The 18,116-nt window shown below is 41.3% G+C and overlaps 2 protein-coding genes across 10 annotated transcripts in view; both read right to left on the bottom strand.

The window, feature by feature from the left end:
• The window catches only part of LOC135263468 (sorting nexin-19-like), a 33,405-nt gene extending 18,910 nt beyond the window's left edge, over window positions 1–14,495 (bottom strand). For 2 of the 8 annotated variants that reach the window (XM_064351498.1, XM_064351501.1), the window contains exons 1-9: window positions 13,966–14,495; window positions 11,491–13,185; window positions 10,574–10,712; window positions 10,088–10,188; window positions 9,829–9,948; window positions 9,074–9,198; window positions 8,377–8,470; window positions 7,492–7,648; window positions 5,791–5,917 (exon numbers count right to left, since the gene is read on the bottom strand). In XM_064351498.1, coding sequence (XP_064207568.1) covers window positions 5,791–5,917; window positions 7,492–7,648; window positions 8,377–8,470; window positions 9,074–9,198; window positions 9,829–9,948; window positions 10,088–10,188; window positions 10,574–10,712; window positions 11,491–13,164 — 2,537 coding nt within the window. In that variant the 5' untranslated portion in view covers window positions 13,165–13,185; window positions 13,966–14,495. The other 6 variants (XM_064351503.1, XM_064351505.1, XM_064351504.1 and 3 more) reach the window with 6 other exon arrangements.
• Window positions 14,496–14,900: 405 nt separating this feature from the next.
• Window positions 14,901–17,428, bottom strand: gig2o (grass carp reovirus (GCRV)-induced gene 2o). 2 transcript variants are annotated; one of them, XM_064351507.1, is made up of 2 exons: window positions 17,252–17,428; window positions 14,901–15,751 (listed from the first exon to the last, which is right to left on the bottom strand). In XM_064351507.1, the coding sequence occupies exon 2, from the start codon at window positions 15,729–15,731 to the stop codon at window positions 15,105–15,107; it is 627 nt and encodes a 208-aa protein (XP_064207577.1). In that variant the 5' UTR covers window positions 15,732–15,751; window positions 17,252–17,428; the 3' UTR covers window positions 14,901–15,104. The 2 variants fall into 2 exon arrangements, with proteins under 2 accessions (XP_064207577.1, XP_064207576.1); XM_064351506.1 differs by lacking the exon at window positions 17,252–17,428 and having other exon boundaries at window positions 14,901–15,926.
• Window positions 17,429–18,116: the final 688 nt, after the last annotated feature.

Raw genomic sequence — 18,116 nt, 5'->3', positions numbered from 1 at the left:
ATCTCTTGGATGCCCAGAATTATTTTCAGCTCCATTCCTTAACTTCTGGACAGAACTGGACCTGGTTTACTAAAGGAGGAACCCAGGCTGCTTTTTAAAAAATGGTCTGCCGAGATCAGCGAAATTTTGCAACACAATTGCAGCAAACTCAACTTATGTAGACAGAAACTGCCCCCCACTACCTCCCAGCAGCCACAAAGGCAGCCTTCCCTTCATCAATCTGCCACTAGTCCCCCATCACCCCACTGTGCTGTTTATCAAAGTATCAATTTGGCCTTAAAATAAAATGTAGGTAAATGAAGGAAAAAGAGGGCATAAAGAGGGGCAAAAAAGCCCCCTGCAGAGCACAGACTTCATGCAACGACGCCCTGAGTCCTGGGACAGCTCAGTGATTTGGCAAAAGTGCACATCAAAACACACCAGCTTTCTAGAAACAGACTTTAGAAATAACATTATTAAACCATTTTACTTTAGCTATTGCATCAGTAAAAATGCATGTCATTATTCTGCAAATGTGTATTTTTGCAAAGAGTATGTATAACAAATATATATTTTTATATTGGCAAAGACTAAATATAATTTGGTAATAATCAATGTTCTGTTATGCCATTAACAAAACCTTGAATTCAGGTATTTTCATGCGAGCCCGATAAACTCTTTTCTATAAGACAGCTTAGTTTCCTCTGTGCTATTCCTTCAGTTCTCCTGGACTTCCAGGACATACTACAACAGCCAGTTCACACCTTAAGGGGAAATGTGTTATATTTACCTCATGATTTACACAGGAGTTAGTCAACACTAATGCTGGGTTATGCAACCAGACACCACTGGGACATGGGTTCTCTGTGAAGGTCATGGGATAAGACTTATTTACAAATTATAGGAATTAAAATAAGCCGGCGTTTGGCTGTATCAGGTTCAGCCCTCTGTGTGCTCTGCAGCATGGTGGAGACTACCCATCCGGCTCGAATCGCAGAGAGCCATCACCAGCCAGAGGACCAGAAGACAGTCCTGTCAATCATTTCTGAGGACAGAGAAACACTATTTTCAGAATACAATTTGTGGTGAAAAAAGCCTACAGACTGGGCCTTTCTGTCAATGTATGTCCGCTTTAATGTACAGCAGGCATAGTCAGATCTATATAGATCTATTGTTATAAATAAGTAAATACTGTATATAAATATATAATGCAACGATCATACATGATCATAACATAACTCTATCATCAGGGAGACCCCGTAACCACCTCTCCAGAGGATTATTTTGAAGCCTTTATTAACTTATTTGGGCTGTTCCAGGGTAACCCAAGTCATTAAAGGAGAAGTGATAGTCTCGTGCTAAACATTGTGAGCTGGGATTGTTTCATCCAGTATCCAGTCCTGGCTGTCGTGTACCTTAAACAGCACACCCAATGCACAGACCCCACTTATGAGCCTTGCGTCCAGCCAAAGTCTGCACACAGGCCCAGAGTTGTCACTGGGATGATGGCTCCTTGCTTCTGATGCTTGACTCAGTGCTAGCAGGAAGCAGTATAGTTGACTGTGCCTAGATCACCACTGCTTAGTGCACTTTCTTCACCACCTCGCTGCCTTAAACTCTCAAACCCCACTTGAATTGCTCAGATTGTCAGCCTTTCACACTGTAACACAGTAGCTACTGTAAGAAATTGCACCCAAGGGAGTCATTTCTTTTATGAACAATTATTACCATTATTCCCTCTCTGTCAGTTTCACTGCAGGTTTTATTTAACGTGATACCTAGCATTGTTTAATGTACCGTTTTGCATTTAAATATGTATATTAATGATTCAAAGCATGCACAACATTTAGTTTCTCACTTCTGTGAGCCATTTGAATAAGCACTATACCTTATCCTTATTTACCTTTATCAGACAAAATAGAACCAAATTCATCAGCCTAGCTGACTGCTTTCAACATTGCTGTTTGGAGGTCACATGTCATGTCTCAACTCACTTTCTCTGCTTAACATAAAAGAATGAATGATGTAAAAATCTGGTATTAAACACAAAAGCACAAACAGGGGTAGGTCGGTAACATTCTATTTAGCAGTTTGGCAATAAAAGCAAACCCATAATTCTAAACAATGCTAGATTCAGCACCTCTGAGATTAAAAAAAAAAAAAACAGTCCACTTACATATGTAACATATGTACAGTGTACCTATGGTTCTCGTGTCTTCTTCAAGGAAAACAGAAAAAAGAACCAGTCAAACTCCAAATATGTAAAAATAAAAAAAACTTTAAGGCTGAGCCATAAAAAGAGAAAAACAAAAACACACATATACGCAAGAGGAAATTGCCATTTCCAACATTCTCTGTTTTGCCATCTGCGACAAATATAATCATTAATCAGAAGAAATAACTGCCAGTCGCTCTTGAGACTGAGGGGGAAAAAACTATTAATCAGCAAACTATGCATTTTTGGCCTTCAATACGCATGAAAATGGCAGCATTCCATTTCACTTTTGGTCTGCCTTTAATTAATAAATTGTGAAATACTGTGTATAAAAGTATAACATGAAAAAAGCAAACAGATCCACATTTTCATGCCTTTTGCAAAGAATCCTACCGACAAGGACAGTTTCATATTATCTGATCTCAAGGTTTTCATTTGTGTAGGGCTTCAGGAAGAGCCACACTATTGTATGTTGTCATAATTAGGAAATTGGTAACTATTCCTGCTGGAGCTAGTCTGCTGGAATGCAGATGGTTTTCAACATTTATTCAGTGAACATAATTTCACTTTAAATTAATTTCAAACTTCCTCAGTGTAAGATGCCAACATGAACCTGTGGGGGTTTAAATTGTGATATGGGGGTGGATGGGCCTCACAGTCTGGTACGTGGCACCCCTGCAGGGTAACGCATAAGTGCGCAACAACAGTAGAACCACGCATGGAAGGATTCAGTCAGCCAGGATGACCCCATCTCATCTCTCTCCAAGACCTCTACACCAAAGAATGTCTTATATTCTCGTTTTTGCCATCATTTTACTGCATAGCCAAACAGCCCTCCCCTCCACATTTTTTTAATTTACAGTATTTTACAGATCGTGTTTCCAGCCAGAAAAGCACATGCAGTGCACTATTTCTTACATTCAGGTTTCTAACAAGGAAAGGTCAGACGACCCCTGACCTGACCAGATTAAGATTTCTGCTTCTTGCCAGTTATACAGTACAGACAAACAATATGGATGGGGGGAAAAAAACCAGGGGCAATGATTTTCTCAATAAAATACACCACTGAAAAACAGTCGGTTAAAAACAGTGTTCCTTTTAAATGGTTTTACCTAAGATAGAGGCAGAAACAGATTCAAAAACATGAAAACATCTGGCTTCAACAAAAAAAGTCCCAATTCACCTTCCATGACCTCTGACAGCTGGTCAAATTGAAGCAAAGCAACAAGGCCAAGAAAGGAGAATCTTAAAAAAAAAATTTTTTTAATTTGTGACATGTTCCCTGTCAACTATGGCACTGATCCTCTCAGCTTCCTTTCTTATGAGGTGGTTGCAGGAAGAAACAAGGAATTTGGAACCCAAAAAGGAATGACCGCTATTCTCTTTGTACTCCACTCTCCGTCAGATACTCACGTGGGACTGAAACAACAGGCCACTGGCACTTCCTACAGTGCGCAAATCCAGCCTCCAGCAGGTCAGACCTGCATCTGTGTAGTGGATACGTGTGTATCCAGTACTGACGGAATGCGCAGCACAGAGGTCACAGGCAGAGCTAGCCAGGAAAGGAACCTTAAGAGGCCGAGAACCTTCCAGTGCTGCATTCATTTCAAATAATGACAACTTCTGACCTTGTTTCATAAATGCACTGTTTGGATGTCTATAAATGTCCAAGCCACTTGTCCTCCACTTCTTGTCCTATGCAGTGATACCTTGACTTCCATTTCTCCAGTTCAGGTCCTTGTTAGTAACAGTGTTAGGAACAAAATAGAATTCAGGCACATCTTATGACTATGCAGGAACAGGGCAGAAAAACACCATGGAAAGGGGGAAATTGAGTCCACACTAAAACCTTACTGGTCCCTAAGTGTATTTATTTATTTTATTATCCTTTATTTTAGCATGAAACCCCATTTTACATGTAGATCTAAAACTTTTTTTTTTACAAGGTGGGAGGGCTGACATAAAAATAAATAAAAAAACGCCATAAAACGCCTGTGTGAACTGTGTCAGCGAGTCATAAACTGTTGAATTACAGAGCAGTATTTGCAACATGTAGACTTGTATGGTAATGCTGTTAGGCTAGAAGATAATATAATGCACACCCACTATGAGGAAATTTGAGTCCTTTCACATCTCTTTTAGTGACCCAAGGATCCTCAGACAAAGAGGAGGAACAATTTGGTTTTGAAGCAATATCCTATGGAGGAAATCAGGAAGGGGGCACATACTTTTTCACAATACTGTAAATTATAGAGCAATGAGTACAGGTCCACTGACAGAATCATACGTTCTACAACTGCTCACTCAAATTAAGAGGAAGCATGCTTGCTAAGCCACAAGGCAAACTGTGCGTGCAAACAAGTATTAGTCTTGGCATGACTGTGGTCTTAAAAGGCTGCAGCATGCTGTTCAGCTGTAATTAGCTCCATTCATCTGAAATTTACTTCCAGAGAAGTTTTACCACTCCACAGCAAATTACACCATTTGATCCAAAGCATTTTTACCAAGCAGCTTTTCTCCCAGAACAGACAAACTCAGTGAGCCTCGTTCACAAAACATGAAAACTAACAGATTTGATGGTTAACTGTGCTTATGAACATGTACATGAACAAAAAACAATTTGGCATTGATATCTATAAGGACTGTGCCGATATGTTTCCGGAGCGCGATGAACACACAATACACATGACCTTCAAGGCGGCATGCCTCTTACGGGATTACTAAAGTGTTCCCTCAGGCTGATCAACATGAACAGGTGCACGCATCCAACTTATGAACAAGTGGCATTCATCATCTGATACACCTGGGATATGTACAAAGTGAAGGTCTGTGTATGTCTCCACTTTTCTTAAGAACAAAAGTAACAAGAATTAAAAGGTTTTGTGAATCAGGCCCAGTATATTCTATTCAAATGTTTTTTCCAACCTATTTGTGTTTCCAACAGCATGTTACTTATGGTATTTTTCTATAATTATTTTCATCAGACTTTTGAATTTGTTTTTGCTACCATTCTGCTATACACTCACCGGCCACTTCATTAGGTACACCTGTTCAACTGCTCGTTAACGCACATATATAATCAGGCAATCACGTGGCAGCAACTCAATGCATTTAGGCATGTAGACATGGTCAAGACGGTCTGCTGAAGTTCAAACCAAGCATTAGAATGGGGAAGAAAGGTGATTTAAGTAACTTTGAATGTGGCATGGTTGTTGGTGCCAGACCGGCTGGTTTGAGTATTTCAGAAACTGTTGATCTACTGGGATTTTCACGCACAACCATCTCTAGGGTTTACAGAGAATGGTCCAAAAAAGAGCAAATATCCAGTGAGCTGCAGTTCTCTGGGCGAAAATGCCTTGTTCATGGCAGAGGTCAGAGGAGAATGGCCAGAAAACAGCCCTGCAGCTACTTTAAAACTCAAGTCCAATGATGTTAAATCCAAATCCTTTTGGATAGAAAGGCTGGTTTTAATCATAAAGGGATGACGCCCATCCCCTCACACACACACACACACACACACACACACATCCATACACACACCAAAAAGATACAAAGTGACAAGATCTCACAGTAAAATAAGGCCACAGATGGGGTACCTGTCAATGAAGGTTCCAAACAGCAGCCTGATGGTCTTCTGGACATTCTCAGTGCACAGCCAGCTCCACTGGTCCTTCATGAGCAAGCACAGGATGTTCAAGGCCACGTCTGCTAGCGCTGTCTCTGCTGGAGTGATCACAAACGCACGTTCACACACAGAACATTAACCGCAGTGAATCCAGAGCTTAGAAATGCAGAAATACATTGGCAGATAACGTAGTATAGTAACTGAGGTATCAAGCTTTATATTCTTCCCATATCAGTCCCATATCACAGCATTGTTTTGTATTGGACCTACGTGAGTTTGAATATGTTTGAAAAAAGAAATTTCAGGTGTATAGCAAATGAGCATTCCCATGTTAATAAAAGAATTTTGACAAAGAAAATGCCAGATAGAATCCTATCATTTTAAGTTGATATACATACAGTACCTATGCCAGTATCACAGCAGATACAAGAACACAATCACACTTAGGACCTATGCAGCTGTAACTAAGAGCATACAGAAACACACTGTGTGTGAACCACAGCAAACAAACAATCCAGAAAAGTTCCTAAACCACTTTGACCACAAATATACAATCACACACTGAAGTTGAGCAAATATTAACTATGACCCTTGGGCACTTGTGTACACTTGCACTGTAATAAAAAACACTGTTAAGAGGGAGTCTTCCACTGTTACTACACACACACTGTGGAAAACCTATCTGGCCATGTTTTAGGATCTACACAACAACTACTAGACCTAGACCTATGTATAAATACAGAAAGAAGCAGCTTCTTAGTTGTAAGTCGGCTGTACATTTTAACTGCACCTGAATTTCCATGACAACATGAAATTAAAGCCTAATCACAAAAACTATACATCATTCTAGAGAAATCTGCTATCTGAAAACTGGGTTTCAAACTGACACCATTTGCATCTTTGTCTTTACTGAATCAATTAAGATTATGTTCCAGGCTCAGGGGTACAAAGAAGTAGGCCTACCCCCCACCATACCCTAAATTTGAATACAAAGAGGTCAGGACCGATGACCAGATCACCTGCATCCCACACAATGTGGCATGAACCTATTCTGACCACAAAACAAGACAAGGAAATGTCTTGCATGTTCCTTCTAGACCCCAGCTGAGGGTGCCTTTGGGAAAAAGTCTGGCTCATGCATAATGTGACACTGCCCTCTTGTGTCCAAACAGCCGAGGTGCAGATTTTTAGATAGACGCACACAGACAAGACCCAGCATAATGAAGATGTATGAAGCAATTGCAGACCAATTGCAGAAATTGCATTATTCCTGGATGGAATCTGATACAATAAACTGAAAACTGGTGATAGGACATATCTGATGTTTCATTAAGAGCAGAAATACACATTAATAGTGCAGTTCAAGATAAAGGTTTCCCTTTGTATGCCTATCATTTTTTAAAGTGCACTTAACTCAATCTCCAAGTTCACCCTAAAACAAAAACAACATGGTCTAAAATGGAAAAGGTTTATCAAGAATTTTCTCTCAGTTCTATTAGTATTTAAGTTAGAACATAAAACACTTTGGGCCTCAAGCACAACACCAACACAACACCTCAGGCACTGGCAGTAAGGCAGATACGTTTCACCCTATACGCAGCTAACAACTGAACAGAAAACACATTATGAAACACACAGGCACAACGAGACAATGAATTGTGCTGTATCCCACCAGCTCCCTGCACTCTGTTCTCCAGACACGCGGAGCTGACCGGGTCCCTGTTCTCCTCGCTGCCCTTGGTCTCCTGGAGGTCTCGTGCCCTGCTCAGGGCCTTCTCCTGCTCCTTCAGGAAGCCCTCCAGGGCGGTTAGGGAGAGGCCATTGAACACCTGCACCAACAGGGCAGACACACAAAGGAAGGCGCAATACACATCAATACTGTGTCAATATATCAGAAATGACTGACTACGTCAGGGATACTGAAGTCTGGATCTTGTGTCCAGTAGTCTTGCTGTTTTTCATTCTACCCATTTAATGAGAGACTGATTTAGACCTGGGACACCAGGTGAGTGGAAACTCTGGCCAATAATGGCCATTAATCAATAAATCTACCATCGATCGAAAAAAAACCCAGCAATACTACCAGACTCGAGGACCAGGTCTGAGTATCCTTGCATCACATTCTATTTGTGCGGGTGGCTACCCCAGTCTTGAAGTGCCACAGGGTCTGCTGGTTTCTGTTTTTCACTTTAAACACACATGAAATACGATACATTTCATTTCCAAAGCATTGAATAATAATTCTACAGCAGTTGGAATTCTGCAACACAAGAAAACACCACAAGTATACTCAATAATTGTTAGAAGGAAGATATAGAAGGAAGACATATACATCACGTATATACACAGGGTACACTGTACATTGACTTGACATCACACAGCATACATATACATTACATATTATCCCCATCAGTGGTGCCATATGGTCTGCCCCTAAAGCCCTGTAACAGCATCCACAGTGTCCTGTATCGCTCCTAATTTGAATAAAGCTCTGAGATGCGTGAAAAGCTCTGTATGGCAACCAAACATGAGGGGCAGGACGTACGATAACACTCACTGTGTTCTCTTCATTGAAGCAGTACTGCACCTTGGGCTGCAGCTCGTCCAGGTTGAGAGCAGGAGAGATTTTACTGGAGAACCGGAGGCGAGACCTGGCACGGCGCGGCACAAAAAATGGCCCAAAATTATTAAGAGAATGTTTTATGGATTTTAGCATGAAATACATTTAAATTTTGCCATAGTCATGATAAAAAATGATTTAAAAGGGTAAAACCATAACAGTATACTTAAGCCAAATCACCCTCTTACTCAAAAGAAGCAAGCAGATAAAGCTTGTCCTTTTAGATCATAATAGCATATTTTTTTATAAAAGCTTATATCATAAAAAGCATAACATGAGGACGATTTCAATGGATATGCTGGGCAAGAGAAATCCACTCAATCTTCACAGTAAAAGGCTTGCTTGTACCAAGCCATGTGCAGATACTGCAGCTCACCGAGCTGTGGAATCACAGTAAAAGTGACAGGCAATATTATGATGATGAAGGCTGACCTGGCATTTCAACTTTTAATATTTTTTAGTGTGTGCCAAAATAAAATAAGTGCAAATGTAAGTACTCCAGATGTTTATTTGTGGGGTATGCTACCTCACACATTTTTTTTTTAGTTTTAACTTTGATGAGAGTAAGAGGAGGTCAACTTCAGGGCAGGTCTCATCCTCCTCTCAGGAGACGGAGAAAGGGATGCAGCCGTACTTTGTTTTCTTCCCGTCGGACTGTGCTTTCCCGTCGGCCTCTCCCTCCGGCTCCTCTGTGGGGCTCTGGGGCTCAGAGCGGGGGAAGGCCGTTTTCAGGGTGTCCACGATGGCGTTCACCACGATCTACACATTTGTGTGTTATCATAGAGAGAGAGAGAGAGAGAGAGAGAGAGAGGCGAAAGGAACACTGACAGTTAGCCATGTGCCACAAGTGCTACTTGTCAGATTTTAAGAAGGTAATTTTTTAAATTTATTTAGCAACCATAAGTTTCTCATAGATGCAGTCACTCACCTATTGGAAAAAGTTTCAAGCCAAAATCTGACAAGTGGGTAAATTTTGTTTCTGTCACTTTTAGTTTAAAAAAAACTTGCGGGGATCTAAAAAGTTGCTAAATCACAGGCAACAAGGGATTCCCTTGGAAAGTGCTAGGAGAATGTGCCAAGCATCAGTATCATAAGCAATACAGACCATGTTATTTTTGTGTAATGATTGGTGCTTACAAATACATTTTTTATTTAAGACCCGACAAAGTAAAAATCGCAAATGGTAATGGTAAGATTAAGGTCTTGTTGTCAATCAACTACCTTCTTTGATTAAATGGACATGATACATATCATATGTTATAGCAGGGATCAGAGTTTACATTGTTCAAGTGGTTCATACTGTATTATAATAATAATAAAATCATAGAATTTAAATTTTACTGTTGGATAAGGGACACAAGGCAACATGTGGAAGGAGATTACATATACCTTATCTATCCTTGATACAACAAAAGGTTTCTTCACAAAGGCTATTCTCGCATCAGTATTAAGAGCCAGAAACTCCTGCACCTCTTCACTGTTGGCAGTTTCAGGAATATTACAGAGTTGCTAAGAGACAACACAAAACAAAATACACAATAACAAAGTACATGATATAATAAGGAGATAACTTAATCTGTAATGAAAATAGTACTGTACAGTATACCTGTATATACAGTATAACAAATGTCACAGGCTCATTCCCTACCTTGAGAAATGTCTCCAGTTGGCCTTTCCGGGCCCCTACTTTGTCAATGTCCACGTTTCCAAAGGAAAGATCCGGAAAAGGTTTCTTGGGCCCTTTTACATCTACATTTTAAACAAAATGTCATTCCTTTTCAACAGAAATTTACCACACCTCCAAATTTGTCACTAAGCAGCCTGTCAATTTTTTTCTTTGTCAACATTTCAAAGATGGGATGAGCACTCCAAAGCATATTTCATTGACTTTATTTAATCCTTTATTTCTTTATCAGGAAAGTTGACGGATAAGATGCTCTCTTTCCAACAACAGCCAAGCCAAGAGGATCAAGTCTGAGCCTGAAACTTTCAGGTATTACAAGATTAATCTGGTTAATGTCTGGAGAGGAGGTTGCCTCTTGGAGATACATTAGCGTCTGAGTGCGTCTGCAGATCACAGTCACAGTAATAATCATGGAGCTGTTTGATGAGTGTTTCTCAGAATGCTCCTCACTTTTTATCACCTTCCGCAGGTCAGCCTTCTCCTCCAGGCGAGTCTGCAGGTTCAGGAACTCACTGTAGCGCCGGTTCACCATGTGGTAGGCAATGGAATGAAATGTGCCTGGGTTCTCTGTTTCTACTGTGGTTTCATACTGCATCACAAAGGCAGGGACAGTCAGACAGAAACAGGAACACCCCAGCCACACTACCCACCCCCCACCCCCGCCCCCCTTACCCGACTAACCATCCATCATGCAACCAAAACCAGACAATATCAACAACACAAGAGCATGCAAATGCACCACATTCAGAAGAATCACAGAGACATCAACCTCTGAATTAAGGACTGACAAGCTAACCAAAGGAAAAGAACCCAGAAATAGTATACACAATTATCAAAATTCATATTTTCATCGATTCAAATATGCAAACATTAAATAAAAACAAGGCACACATTCCATTGATAATAACGCTTGATGCACTACTAAAATTTTATAAAGGGAAATGTCTATTGCACTATTATTGAACAATGTGAGCAAGTCAGCATATGGTGTTTGATATTTGAGAAGGGAAAGACCACAATCAAAGAATTTGCATGAGAGATAGCAGGTCAATTGAAAGGAGATGTATTGTCTGGAAAGCTAACATAAAAAAGTAGGCTACTGAATATTCTAAAATGATCCCCATTACCAGTGGTTTTACTACTGGTGATTAACTTAAAGGAAGGATTATAGTTATAAAATGGGACTGGCCTAATTAAAGAATAGGGCTACCATAACGTTAGGTAGACAATTTCCATTAAATAATTAAACTTCATAAATGATTGCATTTTCACATCAATCTCCATGTGAATGACGTCCATTTCCAATGGCTTTGCACTCTTCTCAGCTCTTTATTTTGTTTTTTTCAGGACTTTAACAACTTTCATACCTTGACTGTGTAGAGGGTGTAAAGGTGGGAGCCTGAACCCTTGTGCTCCTTGGCTGTGATGGTGCCAGTGATCCGCAGGTTCTGAATGACCACTGGGCCGTCCGGGCTGGTGAGGGGCTCAAAGCTGAAGGTGGCCAGAGGGACCCCCCCAGCAACAGCACCTGAAGTCTGCGGGGGACCTTCGATGGAGAGGTCATTCAGGTTGCTTCGCCCTGCTTGTTTCATGCTCCCTGACTCCTTCTCTGGGACTCCATCTTGGTAGATGTTTCCCCAGCTACTTTTCCTTTCTGCTTTTGTTCCTTCTATGCTCACTTGGTTTTCAGGCTGGTCCAGGTCTTCAGTGACCAGCACCTTTGGGCAGCAACCCTCCCCTAGCCCTGGACAGCCCTGTGGCTCTTCATCCTGGTCTGCAATACCAGCAGTGTATTCGCACAATCTGTCTGTCAGCCCTTCTTCTGGGCCAATCAGGATCAGTGACTCCATGGAGCTTTTCTTGAAATCAGACATGGGCGACTCCTGGTCAGAGTCAGACTCTTGATAGAAAGGGTTAAACATGTCAGGTCTCAGGTAGTCCAAGGTGCTGCCTGCCCCTGGTTTGCCATGATTGGCCACACCTTCCTGCCTGGCCTCCTCTTCTATGTCCTGCTGGTAGTACAGCTCAGCACAATCAATGACATCATAGGCAGCTAGCTCAGGAGGCGGGGTTTCAGTTACAAGGGGAGTTTCTGGCCGAACTGTCAGGTTCAAGAAGCAGGGGACATCAATTACTTTGTCTTGCTGCTGCTGGATGGTTAACAGAGGTGGGGGTGTAGCTTCCAGGTCATCCACATCTTCCACGGCTTGCTTGCTGGACTTTGTGAAGATGTCGATGATGAGCAAGTTCAGCCAGTCAGGATCGGACATCTTGGCGATAAGGGGGAGGAGAACATTGCAGGTGATTAGCTCCCCAACTACAAACCGACCTGTTCTGGTCTCCAGGTGAGGGGGCGGGACCAGCACGTGCAATAGCAGGTCAACTATGGCCCTGGCATAGTTTAGCTCAGCAGCAGAGCTCTCCATAGCTGGGTGAGCCCTGCACACTTTACAATATATCTTCCAGAGGCTGCTGTCCAGGCAACGGTCATCTTCATCTCTGTCCACCACCAGGTTCTTCTCCTGCTCAGCCAGGACCTCTTTAACCCTAATGTAGCTCTGGAGGTGGCACCCACACAAGTCCAAGACCCTCTGTGTCAGGGCTTTCCTGTCCACCTTCTGCGCTCTGGTCTTCAGCCCTTGAGCCACAGCCAGCATGGCCCTCTGCGTCTCCACCTCAAACTCCTCCTCTGAGGACACGGAGCGATACCACGAGGACACAAAGTCACGGATGATCTTGCAGATGGTGCTCTGGATCTCGCGGTCCAGCTGCAACTCACTCTCCGGCAAGTTGGGGACCCTCTTCAGGGAGATGAAGTGCTCCAGGTGGAGCACGCTGTTGGCATCCAGGACAGCCTGGTACCCCAACCAGCCGCCCAGCACCACCAGGAGGCTTGTGAACATGCACAGCAGCCAAATGTTCACCAGCAAGTGGAACAAAACCATCCAGGCCAGAAGGGCCCCCAAGCCCCACAGTCTCCTTTGCCCCAGCAACTCTGACAAAGCCCATGGACTCTGGGTTACAGTCTCAGGTTGAGACATCTCTCTTTGTGGCCCAGATATCTACATCAAAATATATGTGATTAATCAATGATCAACACCCTTGGTTTTGTATCTATATCAAAATACATGAAATTATATCATACATATCATATAAGTAGGCCTATATATCATGAATCAGTCACCACCATGTTTTTGTAAACAGCTATGCTTACGGTGGCTCTAGGTGGTGAGCTGAATGTATTAAAATTCAAAATGAATTCATCTTTTTTTAAACAAGATGCTTTACTGGACAAAAAAAACATGTAAATGTATTTTCGGACATAAATGCAATTCCTGACATCAATCGAAAATACACGATTAGCTATAACCGCGCGCGTCTCCATCAATTGGTTATTGCTTGGTATACAGTAGCCTATGTTAATTAGCAGGCTAGGTATCCTGATCCATCGTATCCACTCATTTCTCAGACTGCAAGTCGCCCCCTCTTTCAAGGTAGTAGCTAGTAATACGCCTCTACCAATATGCTGGCTAGTTCATTAGGCAGCTAGCGCTAGCTGATTGTCACAGAAATCTATTTATCCAGCATAGACAGCAAGATAGTAAACCAATATTGGTGTTGCTAGGTTTCCATTTAGATGCCATGCAACCCAAATCTGGAATGGAAATATACCGATTATTTAATATTACGTCCAAGACAAGATTCCTTCAAAATTGCTGTTTGCGCTGGAGCAAGGTAACAAGTTATTATTAGCTCCTAATCTAATTTCATGGTGACCAAAGCCGTAACGTTAGCAACCGACACCGTGTAGTTCTGCACGTAAATCGTGCCGGTCGACATACCTTTATGTCACAGGACAATTCAACTGAACAACATCGGCAAAGAAAAATAAATTTAGCAATTCGCTTTAAGTGGAATAATTCCGCGTATTTAACCCCAATGGTTTACTCAATCTTCCAGACACCTGTAATGTTTACTTCCCGTAATACCAGCGTGACGTTTCCTGGGCTCACCAGTGGTCGAAAAGGGGGAAACGCGTTTCAATAATGTGAGTAGTCTAAACCAGAGAGGATTTTGTCTCTGGCTGAAGGCACCCAAGGATTTGAGTCCCTGAAACATCTTTAAAATTAAATGCCAGTGCTTCGGTGCAGTAAAATTATAACGATATCGATTACGTTAAAAATGCCTTTCAGTGGACTGAGATGACATAACTTTGTCTGCGGCAACGTACGGTCAACTGACGTGATCATAGTGCAAACTTGTTCCTACTGTAGCCTACTGGAAACTATTGGAATAGTTCCTGTTGCAAACGTTCCTAGTAATATGAATTAAAATAAAGTCGTATGAAAAATGCCTTCAAGTATTCCAGGTTATTTACCCCGCTCTTTTGCAGAATTATCCATTCTTTTAAAAATACACGTCGCACAGCAGGAATTCTTTGGCTGATCTGCTGTGTGCTTGCGCCAGTTGCATAAGCGGCACAGGTCCCCTGCGTGAAAACAACGTGAGAACACAATCCGATAGGCCTACCCTGTAGAATGGCAACAGGTCGGGCTTTATTTTGAATAGAAATACTCATAGCCTAACTAGCATTTTTTGTAATTTACAAGTTAATTTGTTCGGTCATACTTAACACTACGATTATGACATGCATACAGGACCATAGCCTAATGCACTACAGGGCTTCACCAATATCTCCTGTTTTTGAATAGAAAATAAAAATGCAGAAAAGGTTATTATATTATTACTCTGAACTGGTTATAACAATAGGCTCATGTTATTATCATTATCTTTATTTCTGAAGACTTAATTTCCCAATGCAGGTTTAATCATCTAGGAGTAGGCCTACAACAGTTCAATATTTCAGAATGCAGTGTGATTATATGTCAGTCTTTATGATTTCTGTGGGATAAATTTAATTGATAAAATGTATGGTGCAAACCATTCCCATTTGCCACTGGCTTTTCCAGTGTGGAAAGTCTCAATTTTGTTCGCAGAAATGTTTCCGTTGGAAGGGGCAGATTGACTTGTTGCACTGCCAGCAGTTTTGGATCGGATGTGGACCAGTGCCCATGTCTTGAAGGCAGTAGGTGCACTCTTCTCCTGACATCCTCTGGGACTTTATCAGCTTGCGGAGGTCCTTGCATTTGGCCCGGTCCATACAGCAAGCCACGTCCACAATCTTGATGTTGTTGGGGTCCCACACACAGTCCTCTTCTCTGCCGGATTTGATGCTGCTGATGTTGCTCTTTGGGGGAACCCAGGCGCAGTCATAGCCATTCTGGTGCCAGGATTTCTGTAGAGGGTGGTTGTCGCAGTCAATCTTCTTCACTTTGCCCACATTCACCCGCAGCTTAAAGACCACCTTATCTTTCTTATCCACCTTCAGAGGGTAGCACTTGGCTTTATCTTTGTTTCGACTAATGTATACACCTGCCCCCAGGAGACCATCTTGGGAGCGCTGGAAGCCCTGGGTGATGATAGTTGTGGCATTTTTGATGTGCGTGCCATGGTACATGGTGTAGACATGCCCCCCCATAGGCTCCTCACCCCCATGCAGTGGCTTTCTGCCTTCCACCACTTGCCACCCTGAAAAAGTGACTGGCATCTTCAGTTTTAATGAGAAACCTGGGAGAAAAAAAACATGTCACGCAAGACATTGAACAAGAGTAATTGCACCCTTCAGATATTTGGAGTACTGTACCCCTGTTGGTGAGGACTTGCAATTTTCAAAGAGAGAGGGATGAGGAAGATATACAATGTCACTGTACAAGCCAAATTCCTGTAAAATACCGCTGGTTTGTGTTCAGAAGTTAGAAGTTCACTCATTTGAAGTAAAAAAAAAAAAACTATATTTACAGTATATTTAAATAATTTCAGAAGCTAAATAATTCATCAGTTTAGGTCATAGTATTGTTTATGGTTATATATTTTTTTCTTTTAAGGCCTAATGATGTATGTACGGTAAACTGTATAATATCCAGGATTTGTATTTTCTTGCATAGTAAAGTTCAATTGCATTTGTGCTTTAGATGTTACTCATAGTAGCCAACTCAGTGGTCTGTAATGTTCTGCCACTATTAGCCATATAATTCGATTTAATATAGTTTCGTACTACTGTAGGCTCTGGAAATTAATGTAAATATACTTTTTTTTAAATCCGATATCATTTAAAACCACCTATTTTATCTGTACCTAAGCTCATTTAAACATTTACACACGCTCACTAAATGTATGTCGCTATTATTAGTTGTAGCTACATACAACAATAAAAAAAAATATTTTCAAGGATTTAGGTTTCGTTTATCTCTCGTTTTTCTGCTTTTGTTATAAGATTTCTTAGAAGATGCAGCTAATTTAACTCGTAACATTTTGTAACACAGAAGGTCAGAAAATATAGGCTATAGTTGCAATTCCCATCAAATTTAACTTAATACAACTTACTGGTTTAAACAAATGTTGTATTAATAGCAGCTGCTCACCTTTGTTCATTCCTTTTATGCGGTTTTACTAGAAAATTCGCACTCTACGATAACGTTTCATTAAAATAAGTCATTAGTACTATTTTCCCGGTGCATTACACTAGAAGAATTAATAGACAAAAGAAAAGCACATCTATAAACGTTTGAAGTACAGTACAAACCTTGAGTGATTTTAAGACACCTTACAAGGACTGGTCTGGTCGTTTGTTTCGCTTTCGATTCCCAAAAAGCGAAGGATATGTTCTGTCTCACACCCTACTAATAGTTACATTACATTACATTACAGGCATTTAGCAGACGCTCTTAACCAGAGCGACTTACACAACTTTAGTTGTATTGACATCAGATGCAACGTGCTATGTGCTTTATACAAGTGCATTGCCTTTATATCAGTTAATTGCTCTTTTTCTGTCAATTCATTACTTTGTGAAATAAATCACTTAAATTTCAGTACTTAACTCTTTCCCATGGTTCAGAGTCTACATTATTAGCCTGTACATTTGACAGAAGTAAAAAAAAAAACGTAAAAAAAATACGCTATAACTTACTCGTTTTACTTTTTAGAATTGCACGTAGTCTAACTGGTAGCAATTGCATATGTTTTATAAAGCTTGCAATGTTTAATAGCAAACGTGAATGCACATACCTTGGTAAGTAGAACCACGACGGGTTTCCAGAAAGCCTCTAACGCTTAGAACCTCTTTAAATGCCTCTTACGATCAATATTCCCTTTTAAGTTAGGAGCCGAACAGATCACACGTTCGCAGCAATGAGCCCGTTTACAGCCCCGTCCGCCCTGGCAACACGCACAATACGCATGCGCTTTTGATGCTCACAATCAGTCTACAACTACAATTCTTGTATATCTCGATCTCATAAAAAACACGTTTTCAACGTACAAAAATGCCAAGTTACTCACACATACAAGACCAGTCCAGGCCTGCCATTAAAAGTATTGATATCAAAATGACGCCAAGTTACGGTACTACAAACAATATAGGCTATCTTGCCTCACCGAAATTAAATAAGATGTATTCCAAAGCAATGCTACCCAATATTTGCTTTCAAGTCACTTGGCCCTGTGTGTATAAGCATGTACATGGACAGGCCAAACATATGTGTGGATGGCTCTCTCACAGTCAAGATTGATTAAATAGGCGTGTATTTGTATTGGTATGTATGTATTTCGCTGGGGGGCATGGACTCGCTTATTTTTAGTAGGTCTGCTGCTCTCTCTCTCTCTTTGTTAGTATCCTCATCATCTGACGTCATGATTATTTTCTAACTGCAAGGCTGGTCGGGTAACTGGCTGCAATAATAGGATTTATTTGGTACGTTAGCAGTCTGTAGTCCAACACCTTTGCAATGGTCACTTTGCTCCGACAGAGCGTGCGCGATTCAAAGTTTGAACAGGGAGTCTCCGTAGCGTTTGAGTTACTGCAGCTAAATTACTCCATCAGTTATTCACACGTCTCGTAACGAGGCTAAATCGCATGCGACCTACTACAACG

The sequence above is a fragment of the Anguilla rostrata genome, chromosome 9, assembly GCF_018555375.3.
Source record: "Anguilla rostrata isolate EN2019 chromosome 9, ASM1855537v3, whole genome shotgun sequence".
NCBI lineage: Eukaryota > Metazoa > Chordata > Actinopteri > Anguilliformes > Anguillidae > Anguilla > Anguilla rostrata.
This window is presented reverse-complemented; position numbering and strand designations above follow the sequence as displayed.

Bases quoted from the DNA above. Each gene is read 5' to 3' on its own strand.
- gig2o (XM_064351507.1), bottom strand. From the start codon at position 15,731: ATGCCAGTCACTTTTTCAGGGTGGCAAGTGGTGGAAGGCAGAAAGCCA.